This window comes from Condylura cristata, unplaced genomic scaffold, assembly GCF_000260355.1.
Source record: "Condylura cristata isolate star-nosed mole 26May11 unplaced genomic scaffold, ConCri1.0 scaffold00044, whole genome shotgun sequence".
In the NCBI taxonomy this organism is placed as follows: Eukaryota; Metazoa; Chordata; class Mammalia; order Eulipotyphla; family Talpidae; genus Condylura; species Condylura cristata.
Window position 1 is genome coordinate 2,276,210 of NW_004567145.1, and position 22,274 is coordinate 2,298,483.

The 22,274-nt window shown below is 41.6% G+C and overlaps 1 protein-coding gene across 2 annotated transcripts in view; it reads right to left on the bottom strand.

Annotated features, from left to right (window-relative positions):
- Nucleotides 1–11,265, bottom strand: part of EGFR (epidermal growth factor receptor) — a 69,182-nt gene extending 57,917 nt beyond the window's left edge. For both annotated transcript variants that reach the window (XM_012733957.1, XM_004694512.2), the window contains exons 1-6: nt 11,118–11,265; nt 10,103–10,286; nt 7,274–7,408; nt 3,341–3,409; nt 2,421–2,539; nt 478–619 (exon numbers count right to left, since the gene is read on the bottom strand). In XM_012733957.1, coding sequence (XP_012589411.1) covers nt 478–619; nt 2,421–2,539; nt 3,341–3,409; nt 7,274–7,408; nt 10,103–10,286; nt 11,118–11,198 — 730 coding nt within the window. In that variant the 5' untranslated portion in view covers nt 11,199–11,265. The remainder of the gene's footprint in view (nt 1–477; nt 620–2,420; nt 2,540–3,340; nt 3,410–7,273; nt 7,409–10,102; nt 10,287–11,117) is intronic.
- Between the last annotated feature and the right edge of the window lie 11,009 nt (nt 11,266–22,274).

Here is a 22,274-nt window from a genome sequence, read left to right on the forward strand (position 1 = left end):
AAAAGTAGAGGACTGGATTAAAAAGATGTGGTACATATATACAATGGAATATTACTCAGCAACCAAAAAAGAGAAACATGTCTTTTGCAGCAACTTGGATGGAGCTGGAAAAGACCATGCTTAGTGAGATAACCCAGAAAGAGAAAGAAAAATACTGGATGGTTTCACTCATAGCAGGAGTATAATGGACTAGGTGAGAAAATAACAAGAATAATGAACAGCCATATACCAGAGACATTTTGTAGGGGTGGAGGGGGGAATGGGATCAAAAACGGGGGTGGGATGGAGAGGGAAGTGCACAGGATTATGGTGATAGCACACGGGTGACTTGGTGATGGGAACCCGCGGGGATTACAATTGAGATGGGGGGGGGGAATGTACAAAATAATGTAAAAATAAACTGTTATATATAAAAAAAAAAAAGACTCAACAGGAAATGGAGGCCTAATCAATGGGAGGGCTTTAGAGGAGACTCACGAGGACATTTCTTCACACAGGTGGCGCCAAAGCTGTACTTCCCCTCTGGGTTGACATCCATCTGGTAAGTGGTGGGGTTGTAGAGCATGAGAGGGGGACAGGTGTCCTTGCAGGTGGCTTCATCCCGGAACTTCCGGCAGACCTGTCACAGAAGGCATTCAGGATCAAGATGGGCAAGACAGTGTTGTGACTGTGTTCAGCTTGGGTGGCATTTCTCAGCATCCAGGTACTTGGAGAGAATAGAAAAATCTAGCAAAATATTTTTGGTAAGACCAGGTTGACCTTTCCCTTTAAAACATGTTTTTTTCTTAAATATACTGTCTCAGTCATCATAATCTATGGATTGTGACTAGAGAAAAATACATCACCTGAATAATTTACAAAATGACAAAGGTGGTTACATTGTAGTGTGCCAACTTTTGAGTGAAATTATTATTATTTATTTTTAATTTGTGCCCCTACCACTCTCCGTTTTCCTCCCCCACCATCTTAAAATCAAACCCTATGTCAAGTATTTATTTTTATTGTTTTCCCTGTTTTGTTCCATATAATTCTTTTAAACCTCCTCTGTTTGTTGAAAATGACTGCATTTCATCCTTTGCTGTGGTTCTCATAATATTCCATGATATGCATATATCACATCTTCAACCAATTGTCTGCTGATGGGCATTTTAAGTTTCTTCCATGTCCTAGCTATTGCAAATAGTGCTGCTATGAACATTGTGGAACATAAGAGCTTTTTGTTGAAAGTCTCATATTCTGTGGATACATGGCCAAGAAAGGAATCATTGCATCATACAGTATTTCCATTTCAGTTTAAGGTAAATCCAGATTGCTTTCCATAATGGTTGTATCAATTTACATATTAAAACTCAATTTACACTTCCCTTATAAAAAATGAATCTGGGATACATTTTAGAATTTATTGCCAAACCACAAAGACACTTGATGAAGAAAGGTGCCATGACCATAGAACAGACCAAACACAGTGGTGGCCTTGATCAAATGTCATCTTTGCCTTCAGGTTGTATAGTAAAACCAGTCCAGCCCAGCCCAGTCAAATTCCTTGGGGCTGGTCAGCTTCTGGAATTTAAAACCGTCCCCTTCCTGAAATAGTCTTTTGGCACCCACTTTAGGTGGGCCTCCCTGTCTTGTGCCCTTGAGGGTCTCCCCTTGCTGGTACTGGTGTCAGGACTCATTATCCAGCCTGGCAATCCAGGTCCCCCAAAAGTATCACAATGAGGTGCCACCCTCCAGTCACTGGGGTTCCATGAGGTAGAATCACAGTCACTGGTACAATGAGGCTTTGCTCAAAGCTTTCTGCAGTAACAGGGACAAAGAGAAGCTGAGTGGGGCTGTAGGAGGCCTCTGAACTGTGGTGGAGACAGTGGAGGGAGCAGGTCAGAAGATCCCAATGCAGCCCCAGATATGCACTGAAGTCATGTGACTTGGATGGGTCTTAACATCATTCTTTATATTTTAGGGACCCATATGGTGTCAACTCCCTAGGTTGGTACTGAGAAACAGTTGAAACAATAAATAGTTTTACAGTGACGCTGCTGCCAGCCACAATAAACATTTAAGGATAAATAACACATATTTGGCCTTTATGCTCATTCCACTTCCAGGTGCCGGGTCAGACACCACATTCATTGTGTCATTTAGATCACTCAGTAGAGAGGTACTCTATTATCTGCCATTGTCAGACCAAGGAATCTAGGTAGAAGGGTCAGATAATTTTCCCAAGGTCATAAAGTATGTGACGAATGCAGGATCATTAAAGATGCTTTGTCATCTGGCACAGGGCAACCTTTTGCATCTGTTATTAAAAATGCTACTTGACACATTTCTCCCACAGGCGGTTCTCTATGTCCTGGGATGGAGAAGCCTCCAGGGGCTGGGCTGTGGGCTGTGATGGCACCGTGGGCTGCAGGCTCACTCACCAGGCAGTCACTCTCGCGGGGCCCAGTGCAGCCAGCAGCACATTGGTTGTGGCAGCAGTCGCTGGGGGACTTGCCGCGGCAGCGCCCAGAGCACTGCTGGGCACAGATGATTTTGGTCACTGAAAAGAAGCACAGATGGTTGTGAGCTGAGATGAGAAGCCAGGAAAGACGAAGGATCAGTTCCCAGGGACCTTAGAGCATTAGGTCCCAGGGACCTTGCAAACAGTGCTTGAAAAACTTGAGAGAATGGATTTCATGATTACACGGCTTGTTAAAATTCCCAAACATTCACATGTTGGCAAACTAAATTGAATTACATCTTTTCTTTTTTTTTTTTTTGTACCTTCCCCCGCCCCACCATTGTTTTTAATCACTTAGGTGAACCAGCCAGAGTTAGTCTAAACTTTTAGACCTGGAAATAATTAAACACTTGTTAAAACTGTGTTTTTGGTTCATATAAAAAGCTCCTGCCAGGAGTTAGTGCAAAAAAGATGTAAGCCATGTCACTATTAAAATTAAGGATTACATGTCCCCAGATGCCATGGCCATCTATGCTTCTGGAGCATAAAGATTCAGGCAGAAAAACGTGCCTGAAAACGTTGCTCATGCTTCTATGGACATGGATACCAAAGACAGGGGAGGAAAGGAGAGAAACAAGTTTCCTATGGCTGGGGAAATCTGTCCAACACATGCACAGAAAGTGAATGGTACCCACATTCTGGCTTTCAAGTATTGATGACAGGTGGAAGTGCCAGAACAGTCCACACTGGAATAACCCACACAGCAAATTTTCAGGACAGTTGTTCATGCAATCTCTGCTCTTAAAATCAAGTGTACTTTTTGGAGTCTTTAAAGGGGAAACAGACACTATCATGTAAGTACAAGAGGAGAGGGTACCTCGAGTTTTGCTCCTCACTTACATTTCTGGCAGTTCTCCTTTCCTGGGCCCCAGCAACTTCCATTGGGGCAGCTGGGATCACACTTCTGGCCTAAAAATTAAAAGTGATAGTTAGTTCCTATCTCAGAGAAAGGGAACAAATAGTAGGAAACTGATGACATCTTCCCAGACTGTGAGCAAAAGAAATTCTAGAAACAGGGAGTAGTTTTCAAAGCTCTTATTCTATGTTTCACTTGTTGGTTTGTAAGATGATTACAAGACTTTCTTAAGGAAAGTAAGACAAGCCATGTCACAGTTGTTATGAACATTTCAGGTGTAGAAGCAGAGACAGAAAGAAATGATCAAACTGTCACTGGCCAGGATACCTGGGATTTAAGTCAACTCAAGGGTGTAGGCTTCAAACTGGAGAAGTTTTGAGTGTTTCCACAGCCAGGCGATGGTGTACAGTCTGGTGGGGTTGTGCTCATTCTCATCTGCCACCTTGAGTGACTGTTCCAGGGAGCTGATCTGCCGTAAGTAAAAATTCCCAGACTCAAAGCCAGAGCGCTTGTAGTCCAAATGTTGCACAAGGTTGAAATGTTTCCAGTGTGTGTTGTGTCACTTTTTGAGTTACCCAAAATATAAGTCATTAATTTTTAGGCTACTGTCTAGAAATATTTGCAACTGATTAATGGTTTGTAGATTTTACAAATAATCACCGAAAATTACAGTTACAAAGGTTTTTAATCTCGCTGATGTGTGTTCATCAGCATTGAGAAGAATGAAGACCAAAGTGATCTATGTGTATATAGAGGACAAGGTGACCACCATATTTGTTAAGAAGAGATCAGAGCACAAATATTCTTGAGTATGAAGACACAGTAACTAAAGGAAATTGAGGTATGTGCCAAAGTCTCCAGCAGTCAGGAAGAATTTAATCTCTGGGAGAGTCTAGATTTCAAACAGAGCAGCTGAAGATTGCCAAGTGGCTGTTGAATTAGAACACCTTTCAATATTACTGATTATTTTTACAAATGTCTCCAGAGGAGAATGGTATAATGTAATTCTGAGTCTCTGTAAAATTATGGAAAATGGTGAAGCCAAACCCCACATGAATGTGTGGAGTTTGATGGGGGTGGGGGTGGGGGAAGAAGGGTCAGGGAGAGAAGAAATAATATATAAAATGTTCAGTGATTTATGCCATGTTATTTTCACTTTTCCCCCATTACTTTCCATATTTTCCATAAAAGAAAAATGCTTTTCCAATATTTGCCAGCCAACTAATTCAAGGTCTACTTATAATTCTTGTCACCATCTGTGACAAAAAAACAAAATGCAGATACATTATATAAAGTAAGAATAATAGAAAAAAAAAGCAAAAAAGAACAAATGAGAATTATTTAGAAATAATATATACATATAACAACAAGCCTATGTAATAATTATCACAATTTATATTGTTTTATAGTTTAAAAACAAATCTTTGTGAGTTTATATATGACAAATCTTTGTGAGTTTATATATTTTTCTTTGTGAGTTTATATATTTTTATGACAAATCTTTGTTATGACAAATCTTTGTGAGTTTATATATTTTTCTATTTATTATGATTTTTAATGATAAGGCTGCCCCATAATTTAATAAATTGACTTCTTATTTTTAGATACATTCTATTTCTAAATTCATTATATGAAGACTGCAAGGAATATTGTGATACACAAGTATTTTTCTACAACTCTTTAGATTTTCACTCACTTTAAAATTTTTTTTCTTATTATTCCTAGAAATGAAATTCATGGGTCAGAGGTTTGCGTGTTTTAAAGCTTCAATACCTATTACCAAAAATCTTTCCCTGAGCAGGTTTTAGTAATTTATGCATCTACAAGCAGAATGAGACTTTTTTTCACCTCCCTGCTGATATTTATATACTGAAACATCAAAAGGAACCGATCTCTTCAGCAAAAGCAAACAGGATGCTGCTTTATTTTATCTTCTTTATTATAGTATGAAACAACATTTTGCTTTATTTCTTGTGTGAGCATGTGTAAAGAGGAGAGCTCAAGTTCTTGGGCTATTTTTTTTTTTAATTGAAAGGTTCACCTTTTTCTTAGGAGTTCTAAGACTACCACATTAGCAAGAATATTAACTTTTCAAGGCAATCAGATATTGCACAATGTTTTCAGACTCATCATTAACTTTTTTCACATAGAAATTTTCTTTTATGCTATCTAAATTTGGCTTCTCTTCAATTTGATATTACAAATAGTTTACCTTCACTTTTTTTCCTAATGGTTACATACATATCAACATTGTATTTAAACTATGTATTTGGAATTTATATTGTATATGAAGTGGCAATAGATTTAATGTCTTTTCAGGTAAACCTACTCATTCAAACTTCAAATTGCATGTGACTTCAAAAATAATGATGGGCCACATTGGTAACTCTTCTTCATTTCTTGAAACCCTTGTCATAAAACACTTAAATCATCTTTCAAAGTTGAAGGAGACAAATTTGCAGAAGGCCTCTGTGTGACCTGAAAGACACTAGGTGGGGGTGGTATCTCTTCTGCAGGAAAAAGTTGGGTTTCTGAACTGTCACTGGCCAGAAAACTAACAGGGAAAACACAGATGGAGGCGAATGATGATTTCTAACTTTCAGTGTGACCAATGAGAAAGCCCAGTTGTTTTTAAAAATCCTTTGTAGTTCTGTCACTTTGATTTTCTTCTTAGCAACTAACTCATCCTCAAAACAATTTATTAAATAAAGAATTCTTCCTTTATTAAACATCATTTCTTTACAGACAATTGATTTAGTTAGGCTTGTTCTTATTATCTCATTTTTTTTTTAGATTTATTATTTATGCATACAGATCTGGGGTACAGGCCAGAGGTTCAGGGGCAGTGAAAGGATTCATCAGAGACAGAATGGGGAGCAGAAAGGAAGATCAAAGAAGTACACTGCTGAGGGGAACAGCAAGCGAGACAGAAGAGGTCTGCTGTGCCATGTGGGTCACCTCTGGGGCTGGGGATTGAACTTGCACTGAAGCCCCTGTGGCTAGCTTGCAGTGTCATGTCCTAACCCACTGGGCCACCAGGAAGGGCCTATTGTCTCATTCTTATATGTCTCATATATGCATGTATGTGTGTTCATATATATAAAGTACAGTGACATAATATACATATATATGTGGAAAAAAAACAGTCACTAAGGACAATCAATATACAATCCACTCACATGAAGCCCCTGAAAAGATGATCATACAGACAGCAGATGGTGATTGCCAGGGGTTAGGGGGAGGACAGCAGTGAGTAGGTGCTTCATGAGTTAGGATTCCAGTGGGATGATGGGAAGTGCCGGAGATGGATGTGAGTAAGTGTACTTAATACCAGAGAAGTGTACACAGAAAAAGGAAAATGGTGGTGCTGGTTTCTTATTCAAAAGGACTGAATGACTCAGGAGATAAGGAAGGAGCTGACTGGAATTTACACATTGTAAGCATGTGTCTCAGTTTCCCTCAAGGACAGACCAAGAAGCTACTTGGCAGGCTTGCCCTGCATGGCTCCTTTCCTTATGCACAGCTGGGACTAAGTTGTTTGCACCAGGGGCAACATGGGCAAACAACATCCAGTTTTGTTATCTCAGGAGGGAGAGTCAGTCCAATGCCCAAGAGGATCTGGCTCCAGTTTGAGTCTTGGCAACCTGTCAGAAGTACACAGCTTCAGTCCAGTTTCCCCTGGCACCTGAAGAATCTCTGAGCCAGAAATGACTGCCACATTGGAACTCAGCTGTCTTGGGGGGTCTGCCCTGCCTGCAAGGGCACTAACAGTCTTCTAGATGCAGATCATTCATTTGCCACCATTTTATATTAGGTTAATGTGACTTGACCTTTGCTCTGCCTTCTCTCATCTCAACCCCACACACCCCGACTCTTGCCCACTCAGGAGCTGGAGCAGGAGACTGGGTATCACTTACAACTGCTCGGGTTGTGCTGAAAATCCATTGACATGTTGCTCAGAAAATCATTGTCGACGATGTCCCGCCACTGCACAGAATCCATGTTGCACAGGATAGGGTTGTTGCTGAATCGCACGGCACCATGTAGGATTTCTGTGTGAGAAAGGAAGCTCCGTGAGCAAACCTCCAACTCTAAAATCTCACAAAGTCTGTGTGCAGTTTTTATATCTTACGTTCTGCTAGAAGTGCCATAGAATTTCCCCATATAGCTTCAGTGGGGGCAGTTGGAAAGTGAATTGATAATACTGATGTCAGGGAGGTAAGACTTCCCCCTGAATTGTGTCTGCGAGCAAGAATGATCACATGTAGACATGTGAGAAGGTATAGGCATATGATGAAGCCTGTCAGTGGCACAGCATGAGTAGAATGTGCATGGTGGGTTGTTGATTCTGGGGGTGCTGACCAGTTGGGCTGGACAGAAATGAAGGGCAAGTGACCGAGTGCCAGGAGCAAGGCAATGAGGAAGCCAGGAGCATGTCATGGGAAAAAGGGTGTGAGAATGCAGACAACAAAGAACCCTAGTGGATACCATGAATGGGAAGGATGTAGAAGACAGTGTAGCTATTTCAAAGGAAGAATTAGGAGGACATGAAGAATCAAGAATGATACAAGAAATCCAAGTCTGAGTAAAAAGAGTGTCACCTCATTGACATTAATTATAAACATTGACTGAATGGCTTATGTGTTCAAAACACTGTAGCTAGTGCTTTGAATCTACAATAATGATTTGGCTTGTTGGCTTCTCTTGAAGAACTGACTTATACTGAAGAATCTTCTGCCCCCAGAAGACTAAGACACAGGACAGGGCTGGGTACATGCTAACTAGTATATGTGGTCTCAATTGATTCCTACCATGGTGAAATGGCTATGTGATGATGCCCAGCACCCCACAGGTAGGGATGGATGTACTACACACAGGTACAGGATGGAAAACAGGGTTCAATCTGGGAAGGCAGTGAGGTTGTCAAAGACGTAGTGTTTCCCACAACATGCTGCTGGAGGGGAGGAGGGTGCTGTGGCGATGAAGACACAGGAGAGACAGGTGTGGGTTTTTCACAGAGGATGACAGAGAATAAAGGGGTCAGGGGAGGCAGGTTGGGGAGGACAGTCATCTTGAAATATTCACTTGGGAGGAAACCAATGTCAAGTGGGGAGATTCTAAGAGCTCAGAACAAGACAGAAAAGTGACATCTAGACCACACCTATGACAACAGGACCTGTTGTCCAGGAAAAGAGTGTGAGATGGGAGTCAGAGTCAGGGCTGGGGTCTGCCAGATCACCCACAATTAGAAACAATGAGATGGGGGGTGGTATGGATGCTGGGGTTCTGGTGACCCTGCCTGGTACTGAGAGAACAAAGAAATTGGGGGGACAGTCATCCTTTGACTTTTACTTTCAACATTTAAAGACTTTGTAGAAGCACTGGGTTAATTGTTAACAATGGTAGCTAATTTATATTAAATAACTACTTAATAACACTATATGATCTATATTCATATAATCTCAGTACTAATAAGAGAAATGAAAGCGACAGCAGATATAACTCCTTAAGAGCTTTCTCCATAGTAATTCACTTAATTTCTCAGCAACCCTAGGAAGGGTTACTGTTGTCACCCACCGTTTTGAAGATGAGTAAACAGATAGGGGCTGTCTGGTCAGACATGGAGCTGGACTGGAGCCTTCAGGTTCTAGCCACATCCATGTCTGACTGGAGACACTGTGAGGGGAGACAGGCCAATGGGGTCGGGGTAGCACATGGACGGGCCATTCCATGGAATGAAAGGACAGCGTCGTTAGTGGCAGCAGAAACACAGCCACCTGCTTGGTGCCCCGAGCAACGAGGCAGTAGATGGGGATTCTTATAGCACGGAAAACTAGGAACCAAACCAGAGCATGGTGGCAGTTCATTCCACGAGGTTTTCACACATCATTCCCACTCAGCACTTAAACTCCTGGGCCCCCACAGTTCCTGGGACATCACCTCTGCTACACCTTCTCTTCCAGACCCTTCCGAGTGGCTCTCCCATCAGAAGTGTGTGGTAAAGGGGTGGCTAGGACTCAGGGGCAGAGGGTGGTTGCCAGCTGGTGTTTTCACTAATTTGGGATCTATGGAAGATTACTTGGCCCCATCTCTTAATTTGAAAAATGCAGAGTGACTCTCTCAAGGGAGGCATGGGCCTGAGATGAAGTTACCGATTTAACATGCCTGGCACCACAGCTGCTACAGAACAGCTACTAAGGCTGCCACAGAACGGCTTCTAAGATCTTCTATTTAAATCAGCATCCCGTTGCTTCTCATCCTCCCAGTGTCATCTCACAGGGCCCTCAAATGAGTCTCACTCACAAGAACTCCAGCTTTTCCCATAATGTCTTTATTCCCTATCTCTAACCAAACCTGACTTTCCATATAATAGCAATACTCCGGAAACCCTTGCAAACATGGGTTGATGTTACTGTATGGCCCTTCTATCTGAGGTTCATGTAATGAGATTGGCACAGAAAGTCTCTCTTCCAGACCAACTGCCTTGGTCATACTTTTCCCCAGAGCTTTTACCACTTCTCACTATCTCTCTGTCTATTTTCCACTAACATGAAAGAACTGGTATTGATGCAAATCTTCCCTTCCCATCCTCTCATTTCTCTTCTTGGGAATTGCACCAGCTACACCATGCATGCAATATGCTTGTATTTGATGAGTAAAGTCTCTGAGCAAATTCAGAGGAGTGACAGGTTCCCTGAGTGTCATCTGAGCAGCTCTCAGCACTCAGCCCCCGCAACTGGCCTCACCCTGTAGGTTCCGCAGCGGCAGCTCCCTCAGACCCGTTCTGTTTTCTCCGTAGTTGGACAAGACTGACAAGGCATGGGTGTGTTCATACAGCATGTTTCCCCTGATGATCTGCAGGTTTTCCAGGGGGATCTTCTCCACTGTATTGAGGGCGATGAGCACGTAGCCAGCCACCTCCTGAATAGTCTAAGGGGATGAAACTTGGATGTGATATTTTTGAAAATGGGTCTGGGTGATCAGGACACCTAATGGATTGTCCTTACATTTGACAGTGGCTGTCAAATGTAAGGCACAAAGCTGACTGCAGGTTGGGGAAGTGGGAAGTGGTAGGGTTTGCTAGGAGTCTGCCATTCTGCCTGCCCATCTACAGCAACAAGGAAGGGTGATGTGTGTTATGGAGGAATGCTGTGACTTGAATTTGACTTGGTGTTCAACACACTCAGATGAAAGTAGAGGTGCTTTGTTTGTTTATTCTATATTGGTCTGGCTTCCATTCTCTTTTCCAAAAGGAAAAGAAAAGCAAATAGAGAAAAGAAAGAACTCTGAGAAGGCTAGTCAAATCCAAAGTTCAACCACCAGCAAACTCTGGCCTTCTCAACTGGCTCCTACCAGCTCACCAGAATCTATTTTAAAATACTTGGGAATTCTGTGAACTGGTTGTTAAACTCTTGGTAGTGGGAGTGTTTATTCCCATGAGATAGGCAAATGCCACATAGTGTGACTTCTTATTTTTAAAGGACTGGTATACCAGCATGTCATGCCTGAAGCAATGAATAAAAATGAATACCACTCTCAGTGGTGATAGTGGATTGCCAGTTTGCCTGGTCCCTTCAATATTCTTTTATAACTCGAGATGAGCTGGTAAAGTAGCCTCATAAAACTCCAATTTATAGTTCCTTAGGACTTGTAATTGCCATGGTACATGCAAATACATGTCATTAAATTCTGCCAAGGCCTTTATTGAATATATTCACTCCTGTTACATTTGGGTAAGACAACGATATTCACCAAACTAACCTTTAAGAAGGAAAGGTCATAGTTCTTTTGCATGTAAGTGATTTCCAAATTCCCAAGGACCACCTCACAGTTGTTGAACATCCTCTGGAGGCTCAGAAAGTGGTCTTCATAGGTGCCCAACTGGGTGAGCTTGTTACTTGTGCCTTGGCAAACTGCAACAAAGGGAAAAAAGATACTACATGAAATGCCAAATATAAGAACAAAGCTAAAATAAAACAATATTCAGACATTTCAACTAAATTTGTATACTTTGGTGAATTACAATATTAACTCTGATGAAGTATGACAAAAATCTTTATACATAAGGTACAGTTCATAATAAGGGATAACTCATCTCTATAATGCATGCAATTGTTAAAAATGTTAAAAATTTATGGGGAAATTGATGAAAATTCAAAGAAATCTTTAAGACTAAATGGTCTATAAAAGCTAGGACATATAAATATTTACATATAAAATATATAGGTGATATAATTACAATGTTGAGTTATCAACTACATAATGAACTTTTTATTTTACCAAAAGATTTTGTGTTACATTATTGTGAGTCCCATAGAATATTCATTTATGTAAAACATACACTAGGCAATATTTTCTGACCACAAAGTTGTACAACTTAAAAGTCCTTGACAAGAATATAAATTAAAAACCCAACTGGCTGGAGAGTAAAAATATTTTTCTAAGTTAATGTATCAAAGAACAAATCAAAGCTCTAATCATTCAATATTTATAAAATAACAAAAAAGAAAAAATCACGTTTAAAAACACATTTGGCTAGTGAGAAGCCAGCACACCCCTCAGCTGCTCCTGTTGCCAGTGACCACACCGGCACATCCATACATGCAATTGCTTTGCCCCTTCTCCGCTGTCACATATCCGAGGCACGGATAACTCCCTCATGTTTGGAGGTAGCAAACTGAACACAGGAAAACATTTTAAATTAAGTGACAAACTTCCACTATGGAAAGACACTTGGTAGTCTATATTTAAAAGCAAAGGAGATTATATTATAAAGTCTTATTTACAAACTCAGCTCTTTGAAAGGCATGTTTAGGCAAGCATAGCAAAACAAAGAGATTTGGGGCTTTTGAAGCAGGGAGCTCATTAAGGGAATATACTTTGAACCAAAATTATCATAAGAGTGTGGAAATATGGCCTCTGGCTTTGGGGTTAGATTCAGAAGTGGCCAGATTCTTCCATGCTGCAGAGGCATGACCACAATCAGCAGCAGGTGGCTGGGTACAAAAACAAGGCCAAAGTCAATATACAGGCACTTTCTTCAGGAGCCTTTTCTGAATCTACACATCTAGTTTATAGACTTCTTTGTTCCCTGCACATGGGGATTGCTCTGAAGTGCATCATCTGACTGTCTGCCTTTGCATTTCAGCACAAGCTCAGACGCCACATAATCAACCCAAGGCATTTACACCGACATTAAATATGAAGTAATCTTCACATCCATTTTACTCTGGGGGTTTCCCTCTGTGGTCTCATTCAGGTTTGGGGGTGGAGAGAATTCCCACAGGGGAACCAATGGTGGGCCAGATGGAGTCCCTCCCCCTGACTCTGGGGCATCATCTTCCAACCATAGTTGGGGTCAACTCGACATCTCCGGTCTGCCTTTGCATGGCATATGAGTTGCATTGATGGCAATCTCAAGTTGGAACAATTGTTCACAGTTGGCAGCAATACATATTGGTGGGTTCAGAATGACGTCCCAATTCTAAGGTTCTTAAAGATGCCACCACCGTGTAGGCACAGGGGCTCGATAACAACATATGAATTTTGGTTGGTGCACTGTGGAACAAAGGTCGCTTAACCAACTGACAGACAGTGGTCTCAGGTGGGCACAAGTACTGGCGAGGCCTTTCCAGACCACAAGGTGAATGATGCTGACTAAAAGTGGGACTGGGCCCTCCCTGTAGCACAGTGGGTTAAAGCATAGCACTAAGAAGCTAAAAGCCACTTCAGAATGAATTCGATCCTGGCCCCGAGGTGATCCACATTGTGTGGCAGACCTCTCCTGACCCTCACGCTACTCCCCTCAGCAGTGTACTCCGTCAGCTGGCCTGTTCTGCTCCCCACTCTGTCTCTGGTGAATCCTCTCACTGCCCCTGAACCTCTGGCTTGTAACCCAGCTCTGTAGGCATAAAGAAATAAATCTTTAAAAAAAGGGGGCTAGAGGAAATTTCAGAAAAGTTTATTCAGTACACAGAGTGATGAAACAAAAATAGTTGCTTTCATTTTTAAATAATCAAGGATACAGTTTATAAGTTTCTCTCAGCTGAACAGAGAATTTTTATTATTGAAATCAATGAGAATGTAACTTCTATCACTATAAAAGGAAGCATTCCATTTAAGTTTAGCCAGTTATAGAAAAAACATCAATAAAAACCCTGTACTTCTTTTCAAATGTGCTAAATGAGTACATCAAGGATGAGGGTTACCTATCATCATTCCTCATTTTATTTACAACTAGTGTGAACTATTTAAAAATTTTTTTTTTCCTGGCCCTCTCTGGTGGCACAGCGGGTTAAAGCACAGCACTGAGAATCTAAAAGCCACTTCTGCATGAATTTGATTCCCACCTGCCCCGGAGGTGACCACATGGCATGGCAGACCTCTCCTGACCCGCCCGCTACTCCCCTCAGCAGTGTACTTCATCGATCTGCCTGTTTTGCTCCCCACTCTGTCTCTGGTGAAGCCTTTCACCGCCACTGAGCCTCTGGCCTGTACTCCAGTTCTGTATGCACAAATAAATAAATCTTTTTAAAAAATGTTTTTTTTTACTAGTATCAATAAATATAGAATCAAGCAAGTTTAAAGTTAAGTAAAACTAGAGTAGTAATAGGTTGAATAACTTCATAGGATGGTGCTATTAGAGGAGGTGTACCTAACAGATAGTGAGGGTCTCTGTGGGTAACTCTGGCTTTCAATATTGTCTGAATCGGGACCATTTGGATCTGTGGAGAGGCTCATTCAAACACAGCTTCTTTGTAGAATGTTTATCAAATGAAAAAAAGAAAATCTAGTCACATAGTACTTTAAGAATTTCATTAAACTATGAACTTAGGTATTAAAGCAATTTATTAAAATGAATATTTAATATTACTTAATATTACATTTGAAAACCAGACAAAAGAGTTTGTGTCAAGGGTCATACAAAATGCTAGTGATTTGCTCTACTTGCAAATCTAAAGGCAAATTCTACTGAACCAAGAGCTGCAATCTTTTTGTATGTGCTTTATTATAAGGGCTCATAAATTATAAAAAAGCTGAAAGAAGTGTACTATGAACACCCTTAGATAAACATGTTACTATATTCATGCATCACACTTTTTTCCACCTTAGTTTTTATGTATTTTAAAATATGGGAGAGGCAGCAGGCCACTTTGCCCTAGTATACCTTGGGTTACAGCTCACTAGAGCTTCCAGTTTCTATCTTTGGTATTGAGGCAACATCCACCAATTGTGAGATAATCAATCGTACAGGCAAGACACCAGTGTACCTGTAATCCAGTCAGAACAGAGCCAGCCCCTTTCTTCACCCCAGAGGGCCCTCAGGCCCCTCGTAGACAAGCACTGCTGCAGGTGTCACAGGCAACCACCACTTGGACTTGTTTCCACATACAGTGGTTTTAGGGACTTCGTGTTAATATAATTATGCATGTTGCCCTTTTGTGTAAGGCTATTGCACATCATATAATTTAAGACTCACTCACATCATGCTGAGCTTGCAATGACCAATCAGACAGATGTTTGATGGGAAGTTATCTGCAGATTATCCTTGCACATCTGGAGTGACCCATGGTGAGGTCGTTCTTTATCTCAAGAAACACATCCCCTTCCCTCACTTCAACTCCCCTCCCCACCAGTTATCTTAACATTAAAACAATCTACCTCTTTTTCTTTTGAAATACCCCTTATTTTAGGGAGTAATCCCTGTGTCAATATGGGGGTGTCTACTCTTTGCCCACAAGCCTGGGCAAATCTGTACTACTGATTAAGAAACAATATTAAAACAAGTTTCTCCAGATTTTCCTAGATCCACTTAAACACTTTTGGAATTGCCTAAGTCAATTTATAATTGTCCTAATCTGCTTCTTTCTCAATTATACCTTGATGGCTGCCCAAGTAGTTGGTTTCTTGTAGCTCTCGCCCCTTGATCTTCTGGGCTGTTTTAATTTTTGCCCCATTTTCTACAAAATGTCCTGTTCTGAAGCAGAAATTAACTCACACTCCTTGGTGTAAACCATCCTAAAGTTCTCCAGTGTCATGAAAATGCTGTGCAAGCTTTTCTCATGGTCAGCAAGGCTGGGGTCCTCTTTGTCTGCCTTCTCTGCTTACTGTCCAGCCACATTCCCTGACTTCCTTCCAGCTGCCAGGATAGTTCTGCTTGGGATGCCTTTCCGATTCTCCCAGATCTTTGCCTCACTGTCACCTTTATTCCCTGGGACTCTGACTCAATGGTCATTCTTTCAGAAATGTCTATTGTGGAACCGGCTCAGCATAAGCCATCACATAACCGTGCTTTCTTTCCTTCCCAGAATTTATCACTACTTAAAATTTCTGCTTATAGAAATTATATATGCATGTTATTTGTTTATCTTCCATTTTGGGTGGGGAAAGGTGGAATGCAGACATCACTGGGCTGGCCTGATGTGCACACACCACATTGCTGCATTTGTATTTTAAGCTTGAATGCAATGGTGTCATGTGACTCGCAGCGCATGACTTACATGGTCTCCCTGCCCTTCTTGCTTCCATGTCTGATGGAGGAAAAAGAGGAGGAGGTGACAGGATGTCTTAGAAGACTGTTAATTCTCACAACTTTCTGGTTGGTCATGTAACATCTTTGTTGTCTAGGTAACATATTTGATTAAGCTTTAAAAGTCAGAGGAGGATTCCCTCCCCATATACAATTGCATGTTGAAAAGACTTTTAGAAAATTTCAAATAAGATGGTATTTACATATGGATTTAAAAAACACATAAAGAGGTGGGCTCCCTGGTGGGAGTGCTATTACCACAATGGCCTGAGTTTGATCCCCAGCCTGGGAGTTAACACATACATGGGTTAAGTATAGCAGACCTCTTCTGTCTCTCCTGCTAGTCCCCTTTGCAGTGTACTTTTGTTCATCTGCCTATTCTGCTCCCGACCCTGTCTCTGGTGACTCCTCTCATCATCTCCCTGCATCTCTGGCCTGTACCCCAGTTCTTACACACACACACACACACACACACACAGAGGAAAAGACACATAGAATTCATCATATCAGGATATATCCTTCTATTGCTTTACTGAAATTGTAAAAGCATGCAATTTCCAAACGTGGATGCATGAACAACCCTGCTATGCCAAAATGCACAGAATATGGCAGGAAGGACATATACCAACTTGTTAACAAGGTCTTTTGTGAACAGTAGACTTTTAGCTGTTTTTCATATTTATTCCTTATTTATTGTATTTCTTATTTATTAATGCAAATACAGCTTGCATTTTCCAAATTTTCTGTAGGGTCATATATTATTTTATAATTAAAAATTACCAGGGAAGGGCCCTCCCTGGTGGTGCAGCAGGTTAAAGCACAGCACCAAGAAGTCACTAAAGCCACTGCAGCATGAGTTTGATCCCAGGCCCCGGAGGTGATCCACATGGTGCGGCAGACCTCTCCTGGCCTACCCGCTGCTCCCCTCAGCAGTGTACTTTGTCAGTCAGTCTGTTCTGCTCCCCACTCTGTCTCTGGTGAATCCTCTCACCACCCTGTACCCCATCTCTGTATGCATAAATAAATAAATCTTAAAGAAAAAGTTACCAGGAAATATTTACAAAACCCTGTGTTAAATAAGGCCAAACTAAGCGCATTTTAATAAAATATAAGTACAACTACTAAGATCCTTAAAGTTTTGCATTATACACGTTAAATGGTTTTTATGAAAGTTTTTTGAAAATTAGAGATATTTGACCAGCAGTAGACCAGGGAGAGTGTGTGGGAGCTGCACTGGTCAGAATAGCTACATATGGCCGCTTTCAGAAAACACCATGTACTGCACAGAAAAGCTACAACCTTGAGTGTTGGACTTAGAGTCCTTAAGTTGTACTTTTTGCTGATCTATATAATTCCATTTACTTTATGTTGGTTTTGGGGAGCATAAAACAAATTTACCCCATTAAAAATGTTATAAATTGTTACTAAAGTGCTAGACTAGAAAGCATACTTAACTCATATCACAGTTGCAATAATGAAATAATTGGGAAAACAATAAAAGTAAATACAAAGCAGCATTTAAAATTCACTCTGGATTTAATCAAAGGCTTTGTCTCACTATAATCAAAGGTAAAGTCTCACCATAATTGTGAAAAATTTTTCTTCTAAAACTTTTTATTTTATCAGTAGTTCCCAATTTTGTTGTATTTGGTTTCAAAACCAGTACGTAGATAAGTAGTTCTCAGCTAGCAACCATCCGAGGATGACTGTCCAATTGAATTTAAAACTACACTGCAACTTGGAAATGCACATGAAAGACTCAAAAAGTTCTCTTAAATATTTGATAATTTGCCATGTAAATTATACTTTGTCTACTGGACTAAACATGTCAAGCTTTGGCATGTTCAACACGACTGTAACTAAAGTAACTCTAATTAAGTTAACAAGCAGAAGATTTCAAAATAACCCCTCTTTCAATTTTGAGTTAGAGAACAGAACACCAAATTGTGTTAATTTCCATTGCCATGATTCTCTTCCTACCCATCAAAATAATTCTATATCACGTGTATGATTTTTAAAAATTATATGAAAGAGACTCAGGACAACTTGCATGTCAAGTTCACTGTCTTGGGAGTTAGCTGATGTCTGAATCCCAGGTAGGTAGTTCTGTGAGGGAATGTGGGATATATTTCCAGTGACATCACCAAATACCAATCAGTGTGAAGGTTGTAACACTGTCATTTTGGGTGGGCTCCCAGCCAGGCATCTCCACTCTGGGTCTCATTCTTCTTGTATTTAAATGGGACCAACATGAAATATTTAACAGGGGACTGTGAGCAGTAAGGAGACTGTGAACATGGAAATACTTCACGAGTCACAAATCTCTCTAAATACAAATCTCTGAGGTTTGCCACAGCATCAAAGCATTCAATATATTTCTGCCTCTCTGTCTTCAATGCTATCAGCAAAGTTTTCTCCTCAGGGATTTTAAAACCTATTTAGTAGAAATGATGGGATGTTTAGAGTTCTGGATGCTTGAATATTCTAAAAAGAGAGACATCACTTTTCATTATTATAGGATGTTGTCCACAGTATGATGCTGAAAATGGAAATTAAAATCTTAAGTGACAGTGCTGGCAATACACTGTGTTCCTCGTAGGTGGATGAGTGGCTAGTAAATCAGAAATGAATTTGAATTCTTGTTGAATTATCAGAAATATGGACTACAATAATATTTCAGAAAACAATACCCACTGATCTTTTATTCATCCAAGCCAATAAATCTCTTTTCTATATCTAACTATGCGCCTGGTGATGTATTTGATCATCTGTTCTTCAAACACATGTACTGAACTAACTTTATGGAGGAGGAATCAAACAAATCAGATTAAATCTCAAAATCTGCATCAGATCCCCTAGAACTAGACATACGATCGTGTGATCTGCATGCGACTGGAAGAGTCCTTAACTGAATGCAGTAGACTGAGGAAGACAGTGTACTGGATCGGGCCTCAAAGTTTTATGTGAAAATTCAAGTACTGGGCCCTCCCCTGGTGGCGCAGTGGGTTAAAGCACAGCATTAAGAAGCTAAAGTCACTTCAGCATGAGTTCGATCCCTGCCCCGGAGGTGACCCACATGATGCAGCAGACCTCTCCTGACCCACCCACTGCTCCCTGCAGCAGTGTACTTCATTGATCTGCCTGCTCTGCTCCCCCATCTGTCTCTGGTGACACCTCTCACCACCCCTGCATCTCTGGCCTGTACCCCAGTTCTGTATGCATAAGTAAATAAATCTTTAAAAGAAAAGAAAAGAAAATTCAAGTAGTACTGAATTCAATGTGTCCAGATTGTCCTTTTTACAAACATCCAGGTTCTGGTTTGGATTCCATTTCTCTATTCTCTTAGTTGGGTCTAGCTTACTCATGTTAAGGGGTTCTCTTTGCATATGGGCATACTTTGGGAGTGAATAATACCACTTCCCTTCCAAAAGTCTGTGGGCCAAACCACCACTCATATCCTTTGCCTCCGCTGCAATTGTGGAGCTTCATACCTCTTTCTCCAGAGCTTTCTCAGGTTAGTACTCAGACCTACCAGTGAAGGGCAGTGCAGAGTAAAGAATTACAACAGTTCCTGCATTTACACATTGTTTTCTAAGTCTTTTCTCAAGAAGACTGTGCCTGCCACCAGAATGTGGACGTGCTGAAAAGCCACTTGCTCTCTCACCAGAACAACCCACAGAAAGGTGTGGGTTTGCTCACTGGATTTGTTGGTGGTCACCACGAAGATAGGAGACTGCAGAGCCTGGGGAAGCATGGGGTTGGGGGTTAGCAGACACAATCTATTCTCACGAGAGGTAAGTACAGAGAAGACAGATGGAAGGAAGTGGAAAGTAAAAAAATCCACATTGTGGGTGGCGTCAAAGATCACCACTTGAACCTGGGTTCACACCTAACTACTTTGCCCTTGTGTAATACCACCATTTATACTGACAGAATTGGGCTGTTCAGCAAAGAAATGGTGTAAGGTGTGTGCAGTATGAACCAAGAGGACCAGCACCCCCAAAGTCATCAGAATGTGTGGTGACTACCTGGCTATTTCCTCAATGGCTTATCAGGACAGCTCAGCTACACACCAGAGAGCAGTTCCTAGACACGCCCTTGTGGGCATTGTTCCCTTGAGGTGACATGCAGGTAAAGTGAGGCAGGGCCGGCAAGATGGCTTTTCTCTAGGCTCAGCCCCACCCGAGTACATTCCTCCTGTTGCACATTGGTTCAGTGTCACTTCCTAGTGTCAAAGGCAGAGAGTTATTCCTCATGTGGCTGTGGACTTGTTAGTTGAGTCTTCCTTCTAGAATGCATCGGAAAGCCACACCTGTGGTGTCACTGCAGGCACTTGGGCAGGGCTCATTCTGTCCCTGCTCTCTGCTCTGCACCAGGGAGACCAAGTTGCTTGTTTTTTTGTTCATTTACTTATTCAACTAAAAGATATTTAATAAAATAGCACAAAGAAATAAGGAAGGAAGAGCACAAAGGACTATGGCAATGGTGCACAGGTGAATCTGTGGTGGAAATTCCATGGGGACTACCTGAGAGGAGAGAGCCAACATTGTACAAAATGATCAATTTTGCAATATATATATATATAATTTATTTATTTATGCATACAGAACAGGAGTACAGGCCAGAGGTACAGGGGCGGTGAGAGGATTCACCAGAGACAGAGCGGGGGGCAGAACAGACTGATTGACAAAGTACACTGCTGAGGGGAGCAGTGGGCGGGCCAGAAGAGTCTGCTGCCTCATGTGGGTCACCTCTGGGGCAGGGATTGAACTCATGCTGAAGTGGCCTTTAGCTTCTTAGTGCTGTGCTTTAACCCGCTGCGCCACCAGGGAGGGTCCCCTGATTTATATTTTATATAAATTATAAATATATATTTACAAAAGATGGTGGCTAAGAATGAATCTGAAGTACTCATTGCCTTGGAAAAGCATTTAAACAAGCTGGGGAGATGACTTTCCATATGACATAAGCATAGGCCATCTCAAAGCTACAATATGTAAAGTGACTCAGAAAGAGGTCCCACCTAGGTTTTGTTCTATGAAGACTTCCAATGGCAGATCTAGCAAAATCACAGGAAAGCCCAATCTGACATGCAAGAAGATCACAGAAGGTGCCCTGAGCTTCTATTGGGAACCTATGGAAAGATGAGCAGATCTGTAATCTTTCTGAGTATCAACTGTGGTATTATAGGCACTAAAAGGAGGAGGAAAAATGAAGCAAAGATGTGGGGGAGCAAAAGGAAGCTCAGTCACTCTGTGGGGGAATTTGGGAAAGAAACGGACTTGTAAGGTGGGAGAGGGGTGCAGGGGACAAAGCTTACAAGCTGAGATATCTATATCGTGTCTGCAGTCTCTGTGTGGACAGTCAGTCACCTTATCCTTTTATTCCTGAGACACACAAGAAGCAGAGACAGGAAAAAAATTCATCTTCCTTTATAAAAAAGATGAGTGGCGTGGCTTTACCTTGAGCTACTTGCTTGTTTTCAGCCAACAGGAACACAGCAGGTTTGCAGAACTATTTCAACCAATACTTCATATGTATGCCATAAAGTATTTGAAAAGAAAAAAACTGAAAGCTACCGGTCACTGTTTGACTACAGACAATAAACAATCCGACATTGATTGGCACCTGCCAACCACAGTGGACAGCCCCAAGGCTGGGTGAGGCAGCTTGCCCACACATGACTCTCTTTTTCTCATCCCTGAAACAGAATGGAGGACTCCTGCGAGGCGTCACGTGATGGGAGAATCCCTGGTAGACCACCTGACATGTGTAGGCCCTTTGTCAATGTCACCATGATGAGTCTGAATCAAATCTGGCCTGCATCCCAGCAGGATGAATTGCTTCCTTCCTCCCAAGCACTCTCAGAGACTGACCTCTCCTGCCCTTCTGCTCGCACTGTTGTGTGTGGCCTGGCGAGCAGCCTTGGGCTCCTGCCACTGAGGAGGCACAGCTGATGCTGATCTCGGCTGACCTGCCTGCCTTGGTCACAGGACGAGCCTATGGCCTGAAAGGACAGCATCTGGACCCACGCGTGGCCCGTGAGCCTGCACTGGGCACTTAAAGCCGGGGAAGCCACACCTTATGTGTGCCTATTGGGAGAATTCCCTTAAGAAAGTGCCCAGCTTGCTGCTCAGAACATTTCCTACTGTTGTTATTTTTTCATTTGAAAAAGGCCTTGCCTGACCTATTGTTTCGTAAGTATAGTTGGATTTGTGTGGTGTGTGTATGCACATGTTTCTATTTAATGTCTGTTTTAAATGAACATTTTTTCCACATACTCCTACCTAATTTAATTATCCCTAGTAAGTTTCACTTTAAAACAGGTAAGAGGAAGTCAAGGTATATGCAGTACAGCTTGAAATACAGGCCTTGTGCTGATGGAGAGC